This window comes from Westerdykella ornata (assembly GCF_010094085.1).
Source record: "Westerdykella ornata strain CBS 379.55 unplaced genomic scaffold EI97scaffold_5, whole genome shotgun sequence".
Taxonomy (NCBI): Eukaryota; Fungi; Ascomycota; class Dothideomycetes; order Pleosporales; family Sporormiaceae; genus Westerdykella; species Westerdykella ornata.
Window position 1 is genome coordinate 401,531 of NW_022986855.1, and position 24,635 is coordinate 426,165.

Below are 24,635 nucleotides of genomic sequence, written 5' to 3' on the forward strand. Positions count from 1 at the left end.
GGCCAGACCAATGGATGCGCGCCATTGTGTTGTACAGCAGGCTGTCGATAAGCGTCGCTAAGAGAATGCATCCGTGCGATGGAACTGGGCCTGTTTCTTCCTACGGCGATATCCTGAGTGCCGTGTCAATGCTGCGGCGGAGGTGTTGAGGTGTGTGTGACATGGAGTTGGGTGGTGGTGAATCATCTGCATCCGAACGGAGTTGGGACGGAAAGGAAAACGTGTTGTGGCTTGTCCAGTGTGGCTGAGTTTGTTTCTCCCTCCCGCGTGGGGAACCAAACTGTGCCCCAGAAACGCATTTGGTCTTACATACCTTGCTCCCGCACCATGTTTCTGCTGCGCCGTGAAACAAACCAAACCATCCCCTGGAGTGCCTGAGCCTACTGGCCAAAGAACGGATTGTCTGCGGAAAGTCGCATAACGTACTGCAAGTCTCAACAAGAAGTTGCCAAGCCACGACTTCTACTGTGTAGCTGCCTCGCGTCCGCCCCGCCCCTCCCCCACGTTTTCCGGTCTGGCGTCTCGCCGAGGAGCTGCACCTGTGCATCACCAAAGCCGTTCGCGCCTGCAACATCACACCGAACAATTGCAAGCCACCAGCGCAGTGCTACACCCATTACGCTATCTACACTCCCTTTCTCCAGCATCACAGTTCAATCTCCACTGCCACTCGCTCTCCTCCCGCTATTGGCATCCTGCACCCCGCCATCAATTCTCCCCATATCAGAGACGCCGCCATGTCTCCCCCGGCCATCATTGCACCCTCCATTCTGTCCGCCGATTTCGCCGAGCTGGGCAAGGCATGCTCCGATACAATAAAGCAAGGTGCTGACTGGTTACACGTACGTATGCTATCCCACGAGCAGAGCCGCTTTGCCCTGTCCCTAACAAACCTAAAGGTCGACATCATGGATGGTCATTTTGTGCCCAACATGACCTTTGGCGCCCCTGTAGTCACCAAAATTCGTTCACATGTTGACCACCCGAATGCTGCCCACGGGAAGGGGACGTTTGATTGCCACATGATGATTGCAGAGGTATAGATCGTCTTCCCTGCAAGACGCCGAGTTGCTCGACTCCATATCAATCGCATAAACCCAGATACCCTGAAGCCCCTTTAACACAATGCCGTTGTTTCCCCACGCGCCCCGTCTCCAGAGGGTAATCAATGCCGAACACTAACGTATGGTCATTAGCCCAAGCGCTGGGTTCGCGATTTTCAAAAAGCCGGCTGCGACCTATACTGTTTCCATTACGAAGCCGCTATTTCCTCAACCGCCGCCGACACCCCCTCAGGACAGTCCGACAAGAAGACGTCGCCTAAGGAACTCATTCGCTTCATCCACGAGCTTGGCATGCAAGCTGGTATCGCGATAAAACCGAAGACGTCTGTAGATGTGCTTTGGGATATATTAGAGAATCCCGTGAAGGAAGAGCGGCCAGATGTGAGTGCAGATTCTTTTTTCAATAGTCCTCCATCACAGCTTGATACTGAGCGGGTGGCCCAATATCAGGCCGTTACTGCGTCACGTATCACCATAGTCGCCCCATTGGGGCCGTGGGCGCTTAAGCCTTGGCCAGGCTTTCATATCACTTGCATGCTTCCTTCCCCTTCTAGAACGCCTCCCTCAAGCCCATTGGCTCCCTATCCATTCTCGACATACTCGCCTCCCCTAAATGCTGCACTCTATCTACCCGCCGTGTCAGTGATTCCCCAACACTAACACTGCCTCTAGATGGTCCTCGTCATGACCGTCGAACCCGGCTTCGGCGGCCAATCCTTCATGGCCTCCGAACTTCCCAAGGTCACCGCCCTGCGCGAAAGGTACCCCGATCTGCACATCGAGGTGGACGGCGGCTTGAATGAGCATACCATCGATCAAGCAGCCGAAGCGGGCGCCAATGTTATTGTAGCCGGGAGTGCCGTGTTTGGTGCGCAGGATCCGGCGGAGGTGATTTCGAAGCTGAGGGAGGCGGTGGAGAGGAGAAGGGGAAAGCTGTGATTGAGTTTTTTGGGGCGTCTTGTGGCATAGAGGACCGTCAGTTTAGATATCGCCTGCCAGCGCCTGTTTTCCGATGAGTTGTTGAGGGGAAGTGATGATTTTATGAGTAGAGCGTCTAGCATTTTCACGCAGCATCTGTGGAGCGCCTATGGACCTTGAATTCACGGTATCCACATCGAGTCTTCCCAGCGTTACCTCGCAACATTGAAATACGCATCCAACTATAAGCTGAGGTAGATCCATACGCAGGTACGCGCCCCCAATTCCGCCTGGGCGTTATCTTACATGCACATGCGCACGAAATAATTGATGGACTGAAGCCCCCCATTTAGAGCGTTAGCGTGCCTATGCTGTGCAACGTCGCCTACATGCTTGTCATCTTGGATTCTGCGCGGATGGAATGGATTGCGTGAGCAGGTTGACGGGGTCACGCTGCGCTGATGAGGGATGATGAGGGATGGTGAGTTTGGTGGTGGAAAAGGAGGGAGTGCGTATCAAAATATCTGGCTTTTCTGGTTGCTTTGATATTTATGAGGGTCTGGGGGAAGGTGTTGGGAGTGGGATTTGGGGTGTATGTTATAGGGTAGGGAGGCACGGGGAGTGAAGGAGTGAATGGGTGAATGGCACAGCACGTGATAACATCCCCAACTCGTGGACTCCTTTGAGGCATAGGAGTGCGAAGGAAGAGCAAGGAGGGGAGCAAGAACTGTGCAGATATATCTAGTAGAAAAAGAACTTAGTTGATCTAGCTACACTTTTGTACCAACGGTGTAGCCGGGGCATGGTGTCCTTACTCCGTATATACCTCCTCGGATGTATGCGAATATCTCATACCGGCTGCGAAGTTTATAGTACGACCTGGCACCGCACGCACAGCACATCTTGCTTTGCCGACAGCGCTCCCCGACAAGTTTCTCCACACGGACGACCGAAATTATCATAAGTCTTGGTTCTGTTCAGACAAAACAACAGCCATGGGTCGAGACTGAAAACGACCCAATTGGGCAGGCCCGGTAAATCAAACCGCATAACGGACTCGCTACCGCAGTTCTTCGGAACTGAAAGTCGGAATCATAAGTACAACAAGAAGCCGTGAAGGTCGCAAAGTAGATGTGGGGAGGCCCTCAAAAATGCGTCTTCACTCCCTCATTGTGTATTGAACTACACCTGAAGTGATGGTCTAGGGTCCCACTTCTATCCTCATGCGGCATGCCTCCAGAATGCATGCGGGGAAGTTAGATGAAACGACTTTATATTGAACCCCGGTATTGCGAGAGGATGCATGTAAAGCTCAAGTATAAATCTAGGAAAAGCCCTATTTTCCTCAAACACTGACTGAACTGAGGGAAGAATTCTGTATCTTGGATACTGTCCAATCTCACCGCCAACATGAAGTTCACCACTTCACTCGCACTTCTCCTGTCTACACTCTCCAGCGAAGTCCTGGCAGCCACCGCAGGTTGCGGCAAGCCTCCCTCAACTATCAAAGCCGGCCTCAACACTGTGACCGTCAATGGCAAGACTCGCGAATGGACCCTCGCTCTCCCATCCAACTACGACAACAGCAAACCCTACCGGCTCATCTTCGCTCTCCACTGGCTCGGCGGGAGCATGAACGACGTTGTAACCGGCAACGTCATCAAGCCTTACTACGGCCTTCCCGAGCTCGCCAACAACACCGCCATCTTCGTCGCACCTAATGGCCTCGGCAATCGCGGTTCGCAAGGCTGGCCGAACACGGGAGGCGAGGACATTGCATTCATGCGTGAGATCGTCAAGGCCACGGACGAGAACCTCTGCATCGACGAGAAACTCCGCTTCTCGACGGGCTTCAGCTACGGAGGCGGAATGTCCTACTCCATCGCCTGCACCCTCAGCAAGGAATTCCGCGCCGTCGCCGTCCAGTCCGGCGCGCTCCTCAGCGGCTGCGCTGGCGGCACGGAACCCGTGGCGTACTACGCCCAGCATGGCGTCAGTGACCAGGTCTTGCCCATTGCGTCTGGGAGGCAGCTGAGGGATAATTTTGTGAAGGTGAATGGGTGCACGGCGCAGCAGGCTCCGGAGCCGGCGAAGGGGAGCAAGCAGAGGATTGTTACGAAGTACACTGGATGTAAGGATGATAAGCCGGTGTGGTGGACGGCGTTTGATGGGGATCATACGCCGGTGAATTCGGAGGGGGGGTCGAGTAGGGAGAATACTTGGACGTATAAGGCGGTTTGGGAGTTCTTCTCTCAGTTCAATTGAGCTGAACTTGGGTGGTAGAGGAGAAAGGGGTGACTAGGTTTCCCTCATCTCGTTTTCTGGACGCTTAAGTTAAATGAGAGTTGTCGTTATGGATTCGTGCCTTAGCGCTCGCATAAGCGGGGATATACTGTGGCTGCTCTGGAGACACTCGGAAATCATGAGCTGATCGTCGTGCATTCGATGAGCAGGTTTCGAAGTTACCCAACTTTTTCGCTATTGCAGTATCCATGGTCAAAATAGTTGAAAAGAAAAACGATTACTTATCACATTGGGATTGATCAGCAAGGGAAAGTTGACGTTGGGCTAGATTCTAAACTTGAGCCCACTATGATATCTCTTAACCACCGCGAGAGATTCCTATAGAATAGCTGTCAAACGATAGACGAGAGATCGCAGTGGAACAATCGCCCTGTTGCCTATATACTCAGGGAAGGAGGCCTCTTATATACACAAAATTGTCAAGTCTTAGAAATACGAACCGACAGACACTCCTAATCTAGATCCTATAAGTGCTCTACTTACATTCCCATAGGCCATTATCATGTGATTGCGGAACACAGACCATGCCTGTGTCGGAGTCGGAGGGCGTAGTTCACTGGCCTTTCACCGACTGCCCAGGCTATACCTATTTGGGGTTAGACTAACCTGCGGCGCACCTTCCGTTTGACCTCCGTACGATCGCGCCTTCCTGTATATAAACCTAATTCCCTCCTCTCTCCTCTCTTGAACCCTATAACGACCCTTTCTACCAACTCAAAGCGAAGTGATCCCTCTCGAAACATGTCGCAAGAGAATCCAGACCCTCCCGGGGATCCGAGCACCTTCCCATTCATGAGACTGCCGAAAGATGTCCGACTGATGGTGTATGAGCGTCTTCCACGCAGGATCACCAAAGTTGTGGTACGTCCTTGGGGTGATAACGACTCGGAACTACACCTTTACCTTCGAGGTACCGATGCTGCAATCCTCAGGGCTTCGAGACGCATCTATGAGGAAGCTAAACCGTTTGTCCGACGCATTGCTAAGGAATTCATCCTATGCAAAACGCCGCAAATCGCCTACCAGGTTGGAAGCAACAGTCTGATAATACCGATTGGCGACCTGATCATGGGAGAGATCGACAAGTCGGTCGACACGCTGAAGGAAAACATGGAAACTAGTTGGGAGATGTCGCAGTTTGAGGCTTATCTAGCAACACTGAAGATGAGCAGCAAGACTATCAACGCACGCTGGGATAAAATCTCTTACAACCTTCCACTCGACCTCGCGAAGTCTCTAAGTCGATATAATGACCATTTTCATGGGCGTTACAACAAGGAATCCGCTCTATGGTGCAATGCAGCAATTCTGAAACAGGCACGATTTATCCGTGCTTTTATCATCCAATCCCCTCATCAACTCCTCTATCGCCACATCATGTGTGAAAAAGGTATGGCAATTGGTACACCGCCACTCACAATTGATGTACTCTACGACGTCACCTGGTCGACTGATACTTACGAAACCCTGACTCGTCCCGGCCTCCGAGTCGAAGCACTGCTGGACTTGCGACCGGTATCACTCCTGTGGAAGACACAACGTGGGAATCGGGATGTTCTCCGATGCCTCATTGGTGTGAAGCGCACGACCTTGGAGACAAGAGCACAGTGTCTGGAGCCCCCACAGTCATTTGAGATCGACGATAGGTGTTTGAGGCCCCTTGAGCTGCAGTTACAGGCTAGCTTCCCAACTATGGCGCAGATTGTGATTCACGGTGGTATGTCGCGAGACACGTGGCGGGAAAACTGGATCCCAAGTCATGTTATCAACCCGAGGACGCAGCTGAAGGAGGAATTCAAGATTCACGGATGAATAACGTGCGATGGATTTGGTGATGGATTTGGTAATGGATTGGGTGATGGATTTGGAGGAATCAAAACGGGTCCTATGGATTAGGGTTCCTTGGGTGATCGAGTATTGATGGCTTTGGGAGGCTCAAAAGTATGATGTTCTTCGTCTTTTTAGGTTCCGACAAATGGACCTGAATTGGCATTGGGTGGGGATTACTGATCTCGTTCTATCATGTGGGCCGGCAAATAAAAGATGAATGACAACTGTCCTCCCTATATACGTCATATTTCAGGGGATGTCGGCGCATTTCTTTTGGGACTTCAATGGCGGATCTGATTCCCACTCATGACGTTTAGATTTACATCGCTGAGCGATAAGGCGAATCCGGTTGACCTCGTCATGGAGTACGACCGGCTTTCAATAGGCCGCAATGCAAGATTTCCTGTCGACAGTTCGCTTAAGCTCTATCCATACGCTCTCCCCGAATGTCTATTCCTCCCATTCTGTGCTATTTTGATAGTTCATCAACATGTCTAGGCACTCTCGCACTTGTTGCGTGGCGGATTGCTTGCTTGGAATCGGCAGCCATCTCTACATTACTTACTTCACGCCCCGTCCATATTTGCATCCTCGATAAATCGGTTCTGGTTGACAACTTCCCTTTTTTCCGGGGAAGACGACGGACGGCAATGTAATTTTTTCCTTTTAGAGTCAATCAGGCGTCTAAATAAATGCGCCTTGATTGCCTACCGTAGGATATAGGAGACTTCCTCTCCGTCCAAGCTGCATACATTATGCAACGGATCGCAGCATACCTGACATAATTCTCAGTGCATTCAGAGCAGATGCATATGGAGTCTTGTTTTGATTGCTTACGGAAGACCATAACATCTATTCTTCTATCTCTTAATTGTATTTATACCCTTAGTGAAGAGATACCAAACGCCAAACCTGCGTTGCACCCGTTACTCTGGCCGTCAAAATGTGCGACTAAAGGTCTGAAGACATCTGCGTGTCGAGCCTACATATCACGCATAAAACCCTCATAATACGAATCTAGCCATGTAATGGCCTGCGCAGCAGTTTCCCGAATACCGTTCCCAAAGCGCCTCAGGGATCCCACATAACCGTCCGGGCGCACGTTCAGAATCACCACCTCGTCTCTGTTCAGACCGCCGAGCCACTTGTCGAGGCATTTCTGCTTCCTGGTATCCTTCTCTGGCACATCGTCGAGATAAATGGTCCATTTTGAATCTCGTAAGACCGGTGGAAAGTATTCCAGCTCCAAGTCCTGCGATCGAGGTTGATCTGTTACAAGTGCGTAAGTGAAAACGGCCGAAACAGGTGTATATCGCTCGGGGCAAACGAATTGATCGTGCGGTGCGGCTAGCGGGGGTTGCATTGTGTAGGATGCGTTTCCCAGCATGGTTACGCGGCCAACGAAGGAACTCATTGACATGTGGGCGGCACAGACGGTGTCGAGGAACGGCATGGATGCGTGAACGTTGTGGGTGAAGAAGTAGATGCGGAATTGGCCTAGGGAGGGTATATCCGTTTGGATGTGGACGGGGTTGTTGTCGATGAAACGGGTCACTTTGGCTGGAGGGAGGAGGTAGCCGGGCTTCAGAAGGCCTCGTTGGGGTCCTTTGGTTGGTGTATTCAGGACGTTCACGGAATAGAAGACACCGTAGCCTGATATGAAGGCAGCATTCTTCTCGACGGTTGCAGCAAGAGCCTCTGAATCACCTTCTGAGAACGCGTTGGCATGCTCGTAGTCGAAGTCCATGAGATCTTCTGCAATCTTCTTTCGCTCGTGCTCGTATGTTTGGAGCAAAGAGGGTTTGGCGAGTCCACGAATGGCAAAGTTGAGTTTCCAAGCAAGGTTGAAGGAGTCGTGCATCGATGTGTTCATGCCCTGAGCCGCCTTTGGAGAATGTGTATGGCTGGCATCTCCTGCGATGAAAACCATGCTGTCGTCGTCACTGAACCGAGAGGCGACTCTTTGTCCAACCTGATATCGTCCAAACCATTCTACTACAGTCAACCTCATCTTCTCCGTTCAACATAGGAGCCCTTACCGATGTTCCGCCACTCTAGCCGGTAAGGATGCATAATCTCCCGTGCCCGCTTCTGCACGAACTCTTGTGTGTGCTTCTCCTTCGACCTCGTTTCTTCTGAATCTGGCCTCAATTCGATATATAAGCGGGTCAAGTTACGTTCCCTTGGCAACATCAAGATGGACCCAAGCTTTTCCGAGCGCACAATGACTTTACTCCAGATATCCGGGAAGTCGGTGTCCAACACTCCATCCAACACCGCCCATATAGAATCCGAAGAGGCACCCATGGGAACAGAATTCGGCATGCACTTCCGTACCCTTGAATGCGCGCCGTCACAGCCAACTATGTAGCGGGAGCCGTAAGTCTTCTCGGTTCGGGAGGGAGTGTGCGAGCATTTGATCGTCAGTGGGCGCACCTTTTGAGGGGTATAATCGTAGCCATTGAAACGCGTGTCTCTAGTTACCTCGACTCCTCGCTCTTTTAGATCGTCAAGAAATATGGACTCCACCATGCCCTGATGGACGACGAGAAGATAAGGGTCGAGGAGATCGACGGCAGGGGGATAATGAATTTTGCGGCCAGTACGATGCAGTGATTTCTCGGACGTAGATTTCTGAAATGACAGGAGTTATAGGTGCTAATTCAGAGTCCGGAAAATACATACCCAAAAAGCAATGTCATAGATTTTGACTCCTTTTCGCGTCAATGGCTCGCACAACCTCATCTGTCGGAGTGTTTCCAAAGTTTTCGGTTGAAGCCCATCTGCACGACCCGTGGCAGTCCGTTCTGGACGGTCGTCAATAATCCGCGTTTTGATACCAAACCGTACGAGATTATCCCTGAGCAACGTCAACATGGCGTTGGGAACAAGAGGGTTTGACCATACGCAAGCATGAGGCCAGAGGGGCCAGCGCCCACGACGACAACGTCACTCAGGAAGCTGCGGTAATCCTCGTCGTCCGTTGCGGTTGAAGAGGAGAATGTGGAAGCGGTATCAGAGTTTCTGGTGCGCGTTGGTTCGTTTTTGATATCAGGAGCCATTGGCGTTTGAAGTCTTCCCGAAGACAATGTCGATGCAGATGAATTGAAGGAGGTTGAAGAAGGCGAACGCTTCAGAAGTCCAAAGAGTAGGGTAGGCATGAAGGCTGTGTTGAGCTCTCAAGAGCTCGAGAATTGGAAATTTTGGAGATGTCGCGTGAGATATTGGGGAGTTCGATACATGACGATACTCATTTTAAGGATGCCGGGTATGCATTATTCTTAAGACGCAAGCTTGCGTAGCGCAACCCTTGGAAGGCCAAACATCGGGAATTTGGGCGCCGCAAGGCATAGCGGCGATCTTTTCAGAGGGGCTTTCGTTGCCGCTCAGAACCGCTGTATCCGCGAGGGCCTGGACATAGAGAGATCAAATGTAGTGTGGTACTGTGGACTCCTCCTTCAGATATCCCAGCCATAGATCTCTTCCGTGGAATCCCGGCGTCGGCAGATTCGGCATTGGTACTTAGCACAGACCTGGTCGGTGCTCATCCGCCATGTCATAGCCTAGATTATCGAATTCGAATCAGGGTTCCATTTGGATTACAGGTTTCAGATGGGAAAGTATCGGATCTAGGGAAATTGCCCGTCAGACAGGTGGCTTCAGGACATCCTTCTAGAAGAATAATCATGCCATTTTGGGACTATATGCGGATCCTGAGACCCAGACGTCCCTGTATAGAACACTGGGGTCGAAATCAAAATTCGCCCTCTCCTTTTCCACGTATAATTATTTGCCGAACCCAACCCTGTACACGAAGCTTTTTTTCTGCGACAAAGCCCCAGATGGGAAAGTTTCAAGGCGAGATGGCTTCAGACAACCCTCGAAACCATCGTATGCGCGAGGAGCCCCTGGGAGGCCAATAGAATCCTAAACAATCAGAAATCATCCCCCGCCAATAATAGAGATTTTCTGACTGATTGCGGACGTGTCCGCTGCTATACGAACATGGCAATGTGTACAAAGTTCTGAATTGGGTACAGTTAGGTCCGGCGCTGTGGCCGCGGCGAGGCTTTGCAGGTCGGTAGAGCTAGCAGCAGAACTCCCGACATCATACCACGCTCACACCACCACAGTGCGGTGCGGCGGCATCGACGCACACAGTTTGTGATGCAAGCTCGTACCGTTAAAAACTCCCATTACTCCATCCGTACCAGAGAACCGACACCTGTAGACAAACTGCCCAGTGGCAAGTCTGTCTACATGCATGCGTTTTGAAACCTTAGTTGCGGACCCCAGCTATTAATGCTTTTTGCCACTCACTTGGAAATTCCAAAGAGTATGGTCGAACCTGGAGTTTTGATCAATAATCTAGTATTGAATAATTTATCTTAATGGTACTCTTCTCTCTTTCCTCGCGGAGTTGGAAAGACTAATGCAGTTGCAGCTCGACTATATCACCCAAGAAATTCGTCTATGCCCACCACCGTTCCATAGCATCTTCACTCTTTATCAGAGGTCCCGACGTGTTGCCTACTCAACGGAGCTTTATTCCCCGTCATGACTAACGAGCTCCCCGAGCCCAGCACGAGTCACATACAAATCTGCGTGCCATGGGCATCTGGCATTGGACCACAAATGACTGACTGCGCCTGCTTTGCCAAACTTCCAGCTCCCTTCATTATGGTAGCCAATTTCTCCATTTGCTGGACTTATGCCTGTCTTAACATCGTACAGAAAGCATCGTGAGCCACCCCCGAAATAGCACTCGCAAGGCTCCGCATTGTAATGGAGAGTATGACCAGTTCCGGTGTACATCGTCTTTTCCCTACAGCGTGTTCCCCATGCCACCGCCATACTTTTCGTGTTCAGAGGCCGGAATCTAATATCTGCCAGACGCTCACTGGGAGTCTTCGGAACAATGCTTGCGCCCTCTTCTTGCATCCTCTCGATTAGGATATTGAGAGTCACGGCAGCATGCACACCTCGCGCATAAACACTCCACGAGTTTGCGGTTGAGCTGTTAGTCGAGAAGAATATGGTCACCTTGCTGAAGAACATGGACAAGATTGGATGCATGGTAACGATGACAGAGTCCTCCACGAAGCGATCGCTATACAGTGGATGGACTTTTCCGTCGTGCTGCTGATCGGTATACCCTGAGGCAAAGTCATAGTACCACTCCTGCGTAGGGTTTTCGAGGGCTTCTCTGGGCATATCGATGACGATGCTTCGTAGTTGGGCAATGCCACCCTTTTGGTCAATCTGTGTGTATAGCTTGAGCTTGTATCCGGTCTCGCGCTCACACTGACTGAGAGTGTTTTTAATGAGGCTTCCGACCTCGATCGTTGCCAGTTCAGAAAGCTCGTCGTAAGCGGAACTGCACGACTGTGCGAATCCTTTCCAAGTGTCGTCCGAAGTAAAAATTGGCATTAGGTGCGCATAGATGACGCATCTCACGTCGTAGTTGAGTTTCGTGAACAAAGGACTCTTGGCCACGCCCTGGCCTCGTGAAACACGCTCCGAGCTGCATGTTACTGGAGATACATCTGAAGTGAATTTTGGGACCAGGTGATTATAGATTGCGGATTTAGCGTCGTTAAGCCGATTGAGGAAAGAAATGCGGGCATGATTATGACTCTGAGTCACACGCTCCGAGATAGACATTGCTGAAGGCATTGCTTCTTTCGATTGCAGTGAGGTTACCAGTGGTCGGGCTGTTGATATGCGGGTTGTGGTCTGCGCTTGTGGTACTCGTTTGTGGTACGCAGTTTGTCAGTATGTAGTTTGCTCATTATGCAGCGCAAAAGAAGAGAATCATATGAATTGCGCAAGTGAACTTGACTTTCACTGTCAAAACCTGGGTGACCGCCTGCCAAGAACTCCAGCCGTGCCGCTGCTTTCACTTGGTTGGTGGCGTTCGTCCTTCACCTTTGGGGTGGGCAAGGTGAAGAGAGTCAAAGGGATAGGTACTCTAAATCCGTTAAGAACAAGATAAACAATGATGTTGTTCATTGCACATTCGACGGTCATGTATCTGACTGGAAATAGTCTGCCTACAAGACGACCGGTATATTCAAATCTTTCCGGTGTATTCTGAGGCCTTCTTCTAGCAGAAACGCGGTTATTTCACTGCTAATCTGCTTCAAGTTGTGGTAATATATGCTACTCTCATTGTATTTCTCGTAGGTTTTCCGCGCAGTGTCGAAACACTGGCCTGGTGAATTGGCATATCACGTGACTTTGAGTACTCATAAAACCAAAGTTCAAACGCACAATATCGCCATGGTTTGGGATTGCTGGACATAATTCACAGCCCCCGACAATGGCTGTATTCATGGTCTCAGCTAGTTAAACTCTCGTTTTTGCCTAGAGCAGCTCACAATGAACCCTTGGACAGAGGTGATTGTTCTGTCAAAATAACGGAGCTGCTTTCAAAGACCTTCCAGAGCCATGCTACACTGACCAAACTTGTGGTACACCTCCCTGCACATAGCCTCCACGTCCATCAGTGGTGTACTTCCCGCTATGACGATGTCTTTCGCAGTTTCCAGTACCGCGTCAGATAGAAGTGGCGTACTGATCAGCTCTGGGATACCCGGTATGTACACGAAGAGAGCATAGTCTCTGCCTTTGAAACAAACTTCAAGTTGTACCTCGCTTCGATGTTGGCTCCTGTGGAGTTGAAGCCAGACGGTGAGAGATTTTACATGCTAGACCTCCACGCCGTCAGCCCGGTCACTTCATGATTGGAGTTCCATACAAACGGTTTATGTCAAGCACCCTCGGTCATTATGGTCATCAGACTGTCTTCGACCGTGAATTCTGCCATCAAGCCGTAGTGGTCTGTGACAAAAGGAAGTGCCTCTTCCGCCATCTCTCGCACAGCCTGTTCGTCTTCAACCTTGACACCGACGCCGATTCTGTCGAGGGTTTTAACTTGAAGCTTGCCACAAAACACAATCTTGTCGAGCCGGGAGCGTCCGAACCTCTGCCAATGACGACTTTGAAAGCCCCATGTGGCTCCCGCCTCATCGCCCTCCACTCCACCAAGTTCCAGATAGGCGTCCTTGAAACCGTTCTGTTCAGGCGCCGCTCTGTCTCGTGGTCGGGTTGCATTACAATCTCCGGCAACGATGCTTGCGACAACTCCTTGCTCCTCATCCTGGAGTTGTTTACCGAGCCCCGCCCATTGCACAGGTCGCAGCGGGCCATTTAGGGAGTCGAGATGCACGTTACAGATTCGTAGGATGCACGAACTCGCGGAAGATAGCCTAACATCAACAATTACTGCCTCCCGCCCGTACTCACTAACGAATGGCAGGCGGCTAACTTGCGCTACGCTTAAGCGTTTGTCCAGCAGAGTCACTTGGCCATAGTGAGCTCTTGCTGTGGACATGTCTGTATCCGATATATAAAACCTCTTTCTAACCCAGTCGGCATCGAGAAGCATAGATATATCTTTTGCGTCGTCGGGTCGTTCGAGTTGGGGACCACGTGGTTCGGTTTCTACCATTTCCTGAAGCAAAACAGCCACAGCTGTGGACGCTGGGAGGCTTGCAATTAGGCCACCCAGGTATTGTATTGCGACGCTCATACGTTCCCTGGGATGCGAGGCCATAAAGTCAATGTTCCAGGTGAGAACACGGATTGACTCAAGAGGTGGACCTTGCTGGACAGCTGGAGAGGTCTCTGTCTGGGGACGCCATTGCTCATTGGTGAAGGAATAGAAGGGCTGCGGCTTCAGAACATATCTGAACTGTTTTTCGAAAAGAGACGCTATCAATGACCTTGACGCCATCCCGAGGTGCCGTGTTACGAAGATGAATGAGGTTGGGTTTGATGTGCTGGCACACACCGCTGCCTGCCATCTGAAAGATGCAGTGCAACAAAATGCGCTAGACCTGTTTTGCACTAGCGCGTCTCTGCTCCTCAGACAGCCACTACCCCATTGCATGTCCCATTCTATAAAAGGCCGTATCGAATATAGCGATCCGTAGTCCTATTGTTACGGCCCCGTTGAGTTGCATAGCTCGCTCCGCTTTCTCATATAGTGGGTCTAAAGACTCCTTTTAAGGCAAGACTTTCAATACGTCACGAGCAATTAGGTTTTCTCACTGAAATTGCTTACTATAAATGCAGTATGCTGATACAATGCTTGAATATACTCAATGGTCTATTTTCAAGAGACAGTAACCGTACGGCAAGTCTGTGGCTAGTATCAATACCCCGTATAAAAAGGTATACTGATCAAGCGTCCCAAGGCAAGCGGTTGATTATATAGAGTACCAAGCTTCGACTATAGCTACATGAACTAGGGCAGAAAAGTACCTAATAGCATTGGATCAACTTCTCCTTAGGTAAATTAGTGGAATGCCCAGGAAATCCCCCTTTTGAGCTATGATCCTCTTCCCGAAATGTCCCACTATGACGAAACAGTACACGTATTATCTATTACTATTCAAGACTTGAAAATTTCAAGGGGACATTATTTAGGTAGGCATGCAAGCTCCCAGCTATTGCAGTTAAGGGGTTGACATTCCTGACTATAGTTGCAAGCAATCTAGCCTCTATTTGATAAGGCGCATGTAATGACCAATAGATATAGTAATCTATGAAGGCATACCCTGGGGACAGAATGAGCTGGTCTCAGAATCATCATCTTGATATCCACCTTCTCCAATCCCATTGGTGGTTCCTGCACCGGCGAGTGGGACATTCATGCCACCGATGGAAGCAATTGAAGCACCATGGCAAGCTAGTAAGGCCAGGGTAGTGACACTGGCAGCATAGGCGATATAGGCCTGCCCGAACGGGTCGCATGTATTGCGGGTTGTCGGCCATCTTTACACCAGATGAGGTAGAAGATGAAATAACCGAGTAGATGGAGGTAGAGCAAGGTTTGGGAGCAGATGTTCGTCGTTAAAGGGTCGGATCGTAGTTCGCAACTTATTGAAGCTGGTTGCAATGTTGAAAATGGGTTATTAGATATCGCAGTATCTGCTATCAGAAGAACTTTATATACCCACCGTTCATATGATTCACACCTCCCAAGTGTGAATTCGAATTATGAAGTCACTTCAGCCATGACTCCAGTTCAACGATGACGATGGCTCCAGTGCACCGATGCTGTCAATTGAATATGCAGTGACTAAAGTGACAGAAAGTGCTCTCTTTCATGGCTTATCTGTGAATACTGAATCATCAACCAGTGATTAACAACACATAGTAGTGTTTCACAACCTTAGGCATCTCAGTCTCAGAGGAGAGAGGCTTCTGGCGAAGCAACTGTGATGCACACCTCAGGCATCAAGTGGGCAAATTTTGTGAGATAACATTAGAATTCACGACAAGCCGCGTCTAAGAAACATCCTTGAAGAGGGTTCTACTAACTTACTATCTAGAAGTTGACGTGTTCTGGGACGATTTGCATTGTTAAAAAACTTGTATAACGCAAATAAAGGATGGAATGGCTCTCGGCCACCCTCGCTAGTCTCGAATGCTTTAACAATGACTTCACACAACATTGTGAAGCTTCAATATTTCGGCAATATCAGCAACCTTTGGGAACACAAAAGGCGCGTAGCCGTCAATCCTCTCCCATCGGAATCCTCGCACAACATCGGTGTTTTTGTGGATAGGAGCACCTACACCCGCGTTGTTATTTGCTCCTGCTCCGTGTGAGCCCTTCTTCAGCAATGGCGTTTGCGGTACTGGTTCCCGCACTACGAAAACGCAATTCAGATGAGGAGCGCGCTATGATCTCTAGGGCGGAAACAATTGCTCACGAAGGTGAGCCTTTCGAAACCTTCAAGCTTAAGGTGGAAAAACTAATCTTGCAAGAGTTCCCCGGCCACGATTCCGACGACATTCTTCTCGAACATCTCCGCGGTGGTAGCTTCAATCGCGTTGTAGCTATCAAGATTTGCGAGCCCGAAAAACCGCAATTGCCGGCGTTTCTGGAAAATGCACGCAAAGGTCTGAGTAAGCGCCTCAGTTCCAGCGACCCTAGAAAATCTCGTCCCGGCGAAGAGCTGATTCTACGGGCTCCACGCAGGTCCGAAATCGACAAGTCCATGTGGTATAATGTTGTCACACTGGCATTCCTGGCGAGACGTCTCCCATACCCGGTTCCGAGAGTGATATTGCATAACATATGGCCCGAGAACCCTTTGGAGCAAGGCTATATGATTCAGGAACGTCTCCCAGGTATACCTTTGGTTGATTATATGAACGAAGAGCTTCCTGATGAGCAGTTATTTGCCATCGCCGAGCAAGTCTGCCAGGTTGTCGTCAGTATCAGCAGTATCACCCACCATACAGCGGGCATTATTGGTCTAGGAAACACGGCTCTTGACTTCGATGAAGGGGGAAATTTCTTCACAACACCGCAGCACCTCCTCGGCCCAGCTGAACAGCGTCTCAACGACATTGACCCAGAGCCGTGTAGGCCACAAACAACCGTCGAACTGCTGCTGGAACTTTGCGATCGTAGAAGGAAATTGGAGTATGCAACTCAGGACGAAACAAATGACGAAGTCTGGGAAGGATTTTCCCGTATCATCCGCAAGCTCCACCAACTCGGGTTCCTGCCAGATGATGAGAAATTTCACTTCTGTCACCGGGACTTTCAACCTCGCAACATGCTTACCCAAATACAGGATGGGAATCCCGTCGTGACGGGAATCCTGGATTGGGACTCGGCAGCGTTTGTTCCTAAGTTCGTTAGCATGCGCGCGCCCTTCTTCCTTTGGAGTGGGTATGCCGATGACGAGTGGGACGAGTACATGGCGGTCAAAAACTCTGAGCGACCTGAATATAAGCAATGCAAACTGATCTTCGAAAAGGTCGTTGGCCCCGAATTCCTGCGTTATGCATACTCGCGGGAGTATATCATTGCTCGCCGAGTCTTCAACGTCATTGAGAAGGGAATCTATAGCCGGTACTCAAAGATGGAAGCCCTAAGGATAATTGCCGATTTTAAAAGGCTTATCCATCGTCATAGTTGCTGCTGAAATGTACTGTGAAGAATCGCGTACTGGTTATAAGGGGTTGTGAGGTCTTGTCGTCTACATGAGTGGACGGCATCCCTTTCGTATATGTAACATCATAATCAATGTATTGTTTTCTTGAAGCATATCCCATCACATCTTGCTGTGCAACTCTTGATGTAAGACTCCTGGCTCAAACCTTGCCAGTTCCTTGATGTCACAGAGGATGTTGTTGCGTACTCTTGCAGACCTAACGCTACTTACAATAACGCAGGTGCAATGTATAGGCTCTTAGGGGCCCACTGACTCCTTCTTACTTGCTTTCTTCCGCTGTTAACAAGGCAATCACCTTTTTTGCATTCGCTGCCCTAGCCATGTCAAGTGCGTCACACCGTCCTCTGACTTCAGGTCCTTATCTGCGCCATACTTCAGAAGTAACTCAACGCCCTTGACATCGTCATTCAAAGCAGCCATGTGCGTAGCCGTCATGCCGCCGCTGTCATAGCAAACATTGGGATGCAGTTTTCCGTTGGCACCTGGGTCCTCGCCTTTGAGGAAGAGCTCGGCGTCGTCGAACTCCATCTGGGACATCAAGGATAGGGACGCCATCTTCCGTTCAGCTTCAGGGTTTGCCTACATAGAGTATGTAGGAGCTCAGGATGTTAGAGTTGCCCAGTGGGCAGTATGGGACTCGCCTTGTAGAACAAATGTTCCTCAATCTCACGCCCAAAATCAAATCCACAGATAACCCCATCTGCATTTCGCACTCGCACAATGAATTCGCCTTGAGGATTGAGTACGCTCTGTCGACAAAGAGCGCAGCGATTGCGTGTATCAAATGAGGCAGCATATATCATCCACTCAGCACAATTTTGCAGTGGTAATAGAAGAGATTGATGCCAACGCTGAGACATTGCACGCCTTTCCAATAAGAGCAAGATTTAGAGTTCGAAGCTTTGGCGAATCGCATGTTCCAGCATATCGTCGGTCCCCAATACCAGAACGGTCAGAGCGCGTTATCCTCAGTCTCGTTAGACAGTCCTTTCACCTGCCGCTGTCTGTCTTCCTTAATTGCTGGGCACTCATTTTCTTTCTCGGCGCGGACTTAAGATCTTGGCCCTTTATGGATAGGGATTGGTATGCGATTATTGGTTTCTTGCGTGACGGATATGTCTAACTGCCAATCTCCTATCCTTTGTCGTAACCGACGGTTACTCTATCTTGCGTAGAATCGTCTAAATGCTAACATTTAGGCAAGGGGATCGCGGAAATTATAAGACTACAGAGTACCTACACTCTATACCTCTACTAAGAATAAGAAAGGATTTATTAATCAACTTTTCTATTCCCTCTATAGTAGAATGTATATACTACTGCTGTATAGCAATTAAGCTCGTCCTATATAGGATTAAATCTTAGGTAGCTAAGGTACTTGTCGTTGTGACTAGTCTAAAGGGCGATACCGTCGGCGTTCAGAGCGAGTACGCGTAGCGTATCTCTTTAAAGGATCCTTAGACGTCCTCCCTAGAGTGGAGCGTAGCGAAGAAACCAAAGCTTAATAGATGCTCGTGGCAGAAGGAGGCAAGGTATTCGTTAATCTTGCGAGAAACGTTAGCCGTCTTGGTAGTACTTTTTCCAGCGGTAATTACTAGGATAGGGTAAGGTAGGATTGACGTCCCAACGTTGTTGTAGCAACTAACGTTAAGATAGAGGTCAGGGCTTTATCCAGGAACTCCTAATCGTGGAATCAAGGGGTTACCTTTAAGGGCTGCGTTGACGTAAGTAAGTTTGCTGGCCTATAGTCTACTTCTCTTTGCGTAAGGTCTTGAATCCATTCCAGCCAAGATAAAACAGGAGTAGCGCCACGACTAAGCCATCGAACCAGTAGACTACGCCGATCATCCATCTAAGCCTTGTAGTACACGGTTACTCGGACCCCGGTGACCTGGGGACGCTCGAAGATTTCCAACCCACCGGCGCTGCCCTCACGGTTGGGGCCCGCCGCTGGGTAATAAGTACCAATCGTATACGATGTGTAGGGCGAGGTACCTAGGGTACCGTTGCCAAGCAGCTGAACTGATTTTCAGCTATAGGTCCTTTTACCCAGCTGTGCGAACAGTGGGAGCCTCCCAAGACGGTGGTATTAGGCGTTTGGAGGAGGTTTGCTGCCTCGTTTCCGTAGAGATGGTAATTGGGACTCGGGCGTCAAGCTAAGAAAGTGTGATCTTCTTGCGAAGTCGATGGCATTGGCAGGGGCGGAAGTGTACTGCATGATATCGTTTGTGTGCACGGTATATCTATCCACATTATGGCAAAATAACTGAAACAATCTTGTTTTTGTCACTCGCTCAGTTCGTATCGATCTCCGACTTCACGATCAGTAAACAAAAGCTAACGAACCCAGATGCCTTACGTCGGTGATGAATGGCGCCCTAAAGAGATCGTTGAAACGGTGATCATCGCCAACGGCAGTGAAGAGAGAATTAGCACCGTTCAACGGGGGCGTCTGGCTGGTAGGTTCCTTAGGGAGTATCGGTCGAGAAGTATATATGTCGGATCGTGCCGCTGGAGAAAGGACGGACAGTTCGTTTGGGGCGATGCGCACGAACGGCCCGTGTTTCTCATGCAAATGCTCCAGTTCACGCCACATGCGTCCGTCAGCCGTGTGGCGGATCCATGGAAGCCGCGACGCCGCCCAGGATTGTGGACCAGGAAAGGCCGAAAGCGGATGAAGATAGAGGCGGTAAGCAACTACTAAGCTGACAGTGAGAAATGCTACTCCTAAAGGAAGTAAAAGTTGGGTATGAAGCGGCAACTCGAAGTACTCAATCATTGCAGAACTTGGAAAATGCAAGAATTCTGAGATATGGATGCGTTTCAGCTCATACGGTGCTCGTATTTAGCTCGTACGCAGCGAATTTGGCTTTCTAGAGGCGCCACCGGCCGGTGGATTTGGAGAGAATGTGCTCTCGGGCCGGTGCTATCGATAAAACCTCCTCTGTGTTACGATAAGCGGAGACTGGATACGAGCGGGCAGGGTTACAGTAAAACAGCTACCGGTAGATCGCGCTTGGACGCAGGTGCATTTAGCAAACCACTTATAAAGCAGTAATGGGCGCATCCCATGCAAGACGCAATGTCGACCGTCCCAAGCTCACTCAGCGGATCTCACCCTACACGTTATGAGCATGATAATCTCTTCAACCATACTGCATATTGTGGTGGAATGCTTCGCCGGGACTGCGTTCCCCATCTGCATTTTCCTTCATTTACACTGTTGGTTGTTCGACTCACTGAGTCTCGCCAGTATGTCTGTGCATGGAATCTACGCGAGGTGAACGGAGCAAGAAGGAAATCTCGACGACTCCTTCCAAGCTTTGAGCATATTACATAGTACATAGTAGAAGTATTCCTTCAAGTTCATAAGAGAGACCCAAAAGCAAGCCAACAGCGAGTTTAGACGTTGTTAAGCCCGTGCTGAATGCAAGTACCTCGAGCATGACTACGAAGGGGAGCATGACACTCAGCTCGAAATATACAGCCGGTAGTTTGGCAGCATGTGACGATGATCTTTCTCAGGGTGTCATCAAATTAGGCTAACTTGCCGGTCAGAACTTCTGGTAATATCCACCGTCATTCGTATTCCCAACACACATTACCGTCCTGATGTTCGTGTATCTTGCTTAATTTTGACGGCGACATGCTCGAAAGCTGCTTTGGTTCGCTTGGGTCAGGGCAATACCGCCAATCTTTCATTCTAGGGTTCGATGAGTTTTCTGAGAGAGCATGAAGGGTGACATTCACGGAGACATTCTTCTTTCCCCTGTCGGTCTCGTCAATATCGACCTTCGATCTCGTAAAGACCGATATCACCAAACTCGATCATCCCATTGGCGAACTAGATGAGAACTTTCCCAGGCACGTTCGAATACACAGTACATGGAAATGCACGCGTGCATTATGATTGAGATTGGGTTAGAACACGCTTTCGCATTGACGTCGTCACGTTCTGCATAGCCAGTGATCCCCGAAAGTAGCAACGGAGCAAAACTACCCTGGGGTTTCAAGCTTAAAGGACTCGTAAGTCTTGAGGCGTGCAAGTCCCCGCGCTCCCCGCAAGCCTCCAAGCTCGGCAGCGGTGCTCAGCCACGCAATGACTTGTTTCTCAGGTATGGTCAGTCCCTGAACAAACCTTTGATGTAATACACAATCTACATTGCTTAGTGCGCTGGGAATGATGTATATCGCCTGCAAATTTGAACACTGAGTGGTTGTCCCAAAGGGGGAAAATAGCTGTGAGAAAGATTTTGACAGGTCGCATAGGAAGGGACAATACCAGTGGCTCGGAGATAATGCAGTGCAAAACTGTATGCTGCTGTGGCCCTGGAGCACAAGCTTAGCACTGGGTCTCCCTGTCCACCTAAACCGCAACCCTTCGCGAATCCTCCACCTATTATCGTATCACACCACTGGACTTAAATAAAGCTACGTAAAAGGTTTGTTCTGTATTGAGAAGGCCCCCCAAACAAGAGTCGTTCTACGTAAGCCCTGGAGGCTGGAGAAGCCCACGCCACATGTCTACGCGGACAGGAGCGCATCTCCAAGGTCTGAGGCGTGACGGGAAAGATGTGCCACACAGAAATGCCCGTCAGAAACTCCATCCGCACAAACGCTCCGGGTGGCACCAGGAGCCCCGACAAGGGAAATGGCAAAGGCTTATCTGCGGAGCTGGGGAAGGTCTAGGCCACAAGGCGACGTATATCGAGATCAGCTCGTGCGCACGTTACGAGTCCAGCAGAGTTGCCTTGCAGGTTACAGTTCCACCATATGCGTCAAGCCACTCATAATGGTCCTTGGGAGTGGCAGGCCCCGTTTCGCTGTGAAACATGGTCCCATTATGCCGGGCCAAAGCTGACACCACCTTGATTGGATACCTTAACCGTCATTGGACAAACTCATAATATCTGCACGCCCTGGACTATTCCCTTAGAATACCACATGAATGCGAAGAAAGCGTCAGAAAATCTCCTGCAAGATGTACTCCGTCCTCGCCCCCTTGGTTTAGTACCATGGATGGCCGTTGGCGCAATCATTATGTACGCTGATAGGCATTCTGAACCAGTGTGTTCGGCGCGCGGGGCAAGGCCGGCTACCATACGCAGCCGTACCGCGCGTGTCTTAATCTCAGAAGAAGATGGACATGCGCTCTCTTAGCTAGTTGTCCGCAACGTCCCCACAAACCCAGCATTTCTTCAGTGTTCGACAAATCACCTGAAAATGAGTGCAGTCAAGCGTGCGGCTTGTGACAGATGTCATGGGCTCAAGATGAGAGTGAGTATGACGTCTTTCCATTCGATAATTCGTTATAATGGGGTTAAGCAGAATGCAGTGTATCCGAGAAGAGAACAGGGCCAAGTGTAACCGGTGCCTGGGTGCCGGGTCTGTCTGTGTCTTTTCTGTTTGCAAAAAAGCAGGAAGGCCAGCTCGAAAGAATCACTATGGCCACCAGCACCAACATCGGCACCAGCCAACGCCGATCCAACAGTCATCTCCGCCTTACATACAATCGAACCCTTCGATAGATATAAGCTTGTTTAGTACCTCACAGGACAATTTTTCCATGGCCATTGCAGACGAATATTTGTCTGCTTCAGCGCTCAGTGGCGCGCTGTCGGACCCGATTCCCGACCTGCCCATGTTTGGACTTGAGATGGACGAAGCAGTACCAACCGGCAGAAACCCAAGAGAGACCCACCACCAATGGTTGGAGGATTTCTTTAGCGTCAGTGATTTTGATAAGCAACGGGACCCAGTCATCGTGGAGCCTACGTCACACAGATTTCCCTCCTCCACAACGCAAAATCCCTCCAGTGTTGGAGGTAATGCAATGCAACAGCTTTCGGAGCTAAGTGGCAAGCTGTTTGCCCACATTAATGCTGGCACAAAGGAGAGTACGACCGAATCCGCAACTACCCGGTTGGAAGAGCTATCCGCGCGAGTCATCGAAAATACGGTCGACTTCTATAATATACTCAGTAACAATTCGGAACCCGCATTTGAGGCATCCCTTGATCACGGCGAGGTCACAGCTACAGCAACAACACTGCAGATATTGACCGCATACATTCGCCTCACTCAGCTTCATCAGGCCCTCTACAACCATATTCACTCTCTTCTCTCGCCACGAAGCCCCCCGCTGTTCGCGGCGCTCCCAGAGTCGCGCGACTCAAACTCTTCGGGCTCCTCGCCCTCTTCATCAGATCGCGGGGTGCCAGTCCTCTTCCCGTCTCTTTCAATCGGAGGTATATCCCTTGCCCCGTATCCAAGGTTTCAATTGAAGATGATAGTCCAAATATGTGTGCACCATCTGGGGGAAGTCGAGTCACTGCTCAGGCTGCCAGCGGGATTTTCTGTCAGTGACGAAGGAGCTAATGGAGGTGATAACAGAGAGGGCGGTATCTTGTATCCGGATTCGGATCGAATGGCGCTACTAGTACGAACCATAATGTTAGAAGCTGGGGACTCAGTGAAGGGTATTCGACGAGTTCTAGCAGAGCTAGCAGAAGAGTTTCGCGGAAGTATCCAAGTTTAATTCTCTTTAGACACTCTGGGGTAGGGCACCCATATTTGGGAGAGGACGTAAACAGATTCCACAATATACACCCAGTGTAAAAACAACGAAGTACCTGCGTCCGAAACGCTAAAGCGTGATTTGAATAAGAAAATGGTGCGATGGGGTCTAGCATTGCAGCATGCTTTCCCTTTAAAGGGACTATCCTCAGGAGAGGCGGCCCAGAAAGCTAAGGGGTCACTGGTACCGTGCATTTTTGATTACTGATCGAGAATAGACTATTCCTCGGTGCTCAGGAGTACCAAGTCTAGTGGACTAGGTCAGTGATGCACTAGGTCAGCGATAGTAAGACAACTTGGAAGTTGAATCTAGGCTGTATTCGAGGAGGTTCACGCTTGGAAAATTCCCGAACTGGTCCTGCTACGCTTCCATTTGGCAGGCCACAGAGAGTAGTAAATTCCTCCAAATGAACCATCATGCACTACTACAACCCTACGCTTTCTCCTTCCTATCAGTGGCCCAAACTGTCCGGTGGGCTCTACATGTCCTCTTTGAGAATGCGACAACTGCATCACGTCTTGGAAACAGAATTTCACTATCCGGACCAACAACCGTCGCTTTACGTTGACGGGGCCGCATACTTTGATATCGGTTCAGCTGTGACCGGTGAAGAGCGCACGCATATTCGCCGGGGTCACCATGGAGATCTCACGCGACAGCTCGTTAATCGCTTTCCGGACCCAACTGGGTGACACGTTCGGTTTCTTTGCCAGCTGTCGCATTCTAGGGAAGTAAATGGCTGCATGATGCAACCCGGTAGCTCTTCAGCCGGTTCGGACGTTGTGAATAGCATGTTCCTGGAATCGGCGAACCTAACTTTTTGAACATCTTGAACATTATGTTATGAATACAAATCCATCAAAACTCACCTCGTCATCAGAGTTGATATTTGAGGAAATC

The 24,635-nt window shown here is 49.9% G+C and overlaps 10 protein-coding genes across 10 annotated transcripts; 5 read left to right on the forward strand and 5 right to left on the reverse strand.

Annotated features, from left to right (window-relative positions):
- The first annotated feature begins 329 nt into the window (after nucleotides 1-329).
- Nucleotides 330-2,267, forward strand: EI97DRAFT_431499 (ribulose-phosphate 3-epimerase). Its single transcript, XM_033797953.1, has 4 exons — nucleotides 330-842; nucleotides 900-1,037; nucleotides 1,197-1,445; nucleotides 1,737-2,267. Exons 1-4 carry the CDS (start codon nucleotides 738-740, stop codon nucleotides 2,001-2,003), a joined length of 759 nt encoding a protein of 252 aa, XP_033655772.1. The 5' UTR covers nucleotides 330-737; the 3' UTR covers nucleotides 2,004-2,267.
- A 659-nt stretch (nucleotides 2,268-2,926) lies between these two features.
- On the forward strand, nucleotides 2,927-4,327 carry EI97DRAFT_431500 (alpha/beta-hydrolase). The gene is made up of 2 exons (XM_033797954.1): nucleotides 2,927-3,298; nucleotides 3,354-4,327. The coding sequence occupies exon 2, from the start codon at nucleotides 3,393-3,395 to the stop codon at nucleotides 4,245-4,247; it is 855 nt and encodes a 284-aa protein (XP_033655773.1). The 5' UTR covers nucleotides 2,927-3,298; nucleotides 3,354-3,392; the 3' UTR covers nucleotides 4,248-4,327.
- Nucleotides 4,328-4,989: 662 nt separating this feature from the next.
- On the forward strand, nucleotides 4,990-6,141 carry EI97DRAFT_486286 (uncharacterized protein). Its single transcript, XM_033802159.1, has one exon. The coding sequence runs from the start codon at nucleotides 5,028-5,030 to the stop codon at nucleotides 6,096-6,098; it is 1,071 nt and encodes a 356-aa protein (XP_033655774.1). The 5' UTR covers nucleotides 4,990-5,027; the 3' UTR covers nucleotides 6,099-6,141.
- Nucleotides 6,142-7,098: 957 nt separating this feature from the next.
- On the reverse strand, nucleotides 7,099-9,178 carry EI97DRAFT_456667 (FAD monooxygenase-like protein; the record flags this gene model as incomplete). Its single annotated transcript, XM_033800749.1, has 4 exons — nucleotides 7,099-8,108; nucleotides 8,156-8,750; nucleotides 8,802-8,976; nucleotides 9,024-9,178. The coding sequence occupies 4 exons, from the start codon at nucleotides 9,176-9,178 to the stop codon at nucleotides 7,099-7,101; spliced, it is 1,935 nt and encodes a 644-aa protein (XP_033655775.1).
- A 1,156-nt stretch (nucleotides 9,179-10,334) lies between these two features.
- Nucleotides 10,335-11,364, reverse strand: EI97DRAFT_431502 (uncharacterized protein). Its single transcript, XM_033797955.1, has 2 exons — nucleotides 10,561-11,364; nucleotides 10,335-10,510 (listed from the first exon to the last, which is right to left on the reverse strand). The coding sequence occupies exon 1, from the start codon at nucleotides 11,328-11,330 to the stop codon at nucleotides 10,662-10,664; it is 669 nt and encodes a 222-aa protein (XP_033655776.1). The 5' UTR covers nucleotides 11,331-11,364; the 3' UTR covers nucleotides 10,335-10,510; nucleotides 10,561-10,661.
- Nucleotides 11,365-12,431: 1,067 nt separating this feature from the next.
- EI97DRAFT_431503 (uncharacterized protein) lies at nucleotides 12,432-13,951 on the reverse strand. The gene is made up of 2 exons (XM_033797956.1): nucleotides 12,877-13,951; nucleotides 12,432-12,826 (listed from the first exon to the last, which is right to left on the reverse strand). The coding sequence occupies exon 1, from the start codon at nucleotides 13,912-13,914 to the stop codon at nucleotides 12,889-12,891; it is 1,026 nt and encodes a 341-aa protein (XP_033655777.1). The 5' UTR covers nucleotides 13,915-13,951; the 3' UTR covers nucleotides 12,432-12,826; nucleotides 12,877-12,888.
- Nucleotides 13,952-15,811: 1,860 nt separating this feature from the next.
- EI97DRAFT_456670 (uncharacterized protein) lies at nucleotides 15,812-17,128 on the forward strand (the record flags this gene model as incomplete). Its single annotated transcript, XM_033800750.1, has 2 exons — nucleotides 15,812-15,905; nucleotides 15,957-17,128. The coding sequence occupies 2 exons, from the start codon at nucleotides 15,812-15,814 to the stop codon at nucleotides 17,126-17,128; spliced, it is 1,266 nt and encodes a 421-aa protein (XP_033655778.1).
- Nucleotides 17,129-17,395: 267 nt separating this feature from the next.
- EI97DRAFT_456671 (uncharacterized protein) lies at nucleotides 17,396-17,713 on the reverse strand (the record flags this gene model as incomplete). The annotated part of the gene is made up of 2 exons (XM_033800751.1): nucleotides 17,396-17,428; nucleotides 17,495-17,713. 2 exons carry the CDS (start codon nucleotides 17,711-17,713, stop codon nucleotides 17,396-17,398), a joined length of 252 nt encoding a protein of 83 aa, XP_033655779.1.
- Nucleotides 17,714-19,481: 1,768 nt separating this feature from the next.
- On the reverse strand, nucleotides 19,482-19,937 carry EI97DRAFT_373367 (uncharacterized protein; the record flags this gene model as incomplete). Its single annotated transcript, XM_033795400.1, has 1 exon — nucleotides 19,482-19,937. The coding sequence occupies one exon, from the start codon at nucleotides 19,935-19,937 to the stop codon at nucleotides 19,482-19,484; it is 456 nt and encodes a 151-aa protein (XP_033655780.1).
- Nucleotides 19,938-22,114: 2,177 nt separating this feature from the next.
- Nucleotides 22,115-23,758, forward strand: EI97DRAFT_465586 (uncharacterized protein). Its single transcript, XM_033801474.1, has 2 exons — nucleotides 22,115-22,435; nucleotides 22,494-23,758. The coding sequence occupies exons 1-2, from the start codon at nucleotides 22,382-22,384 to the stop codon at nucleotides 23,694-23,696; spliced, it is 1,257 nt and encodes a 418-aa protein (XP_033655781.1). The 5' UTR covers nucleotides 22,115-22,381; the 3' UTR covers nucleotides 23,697-23,758.
- The last annotated feature ends 877 nt before the right edge of the window (nucleotides 23,759-24,635 follow it).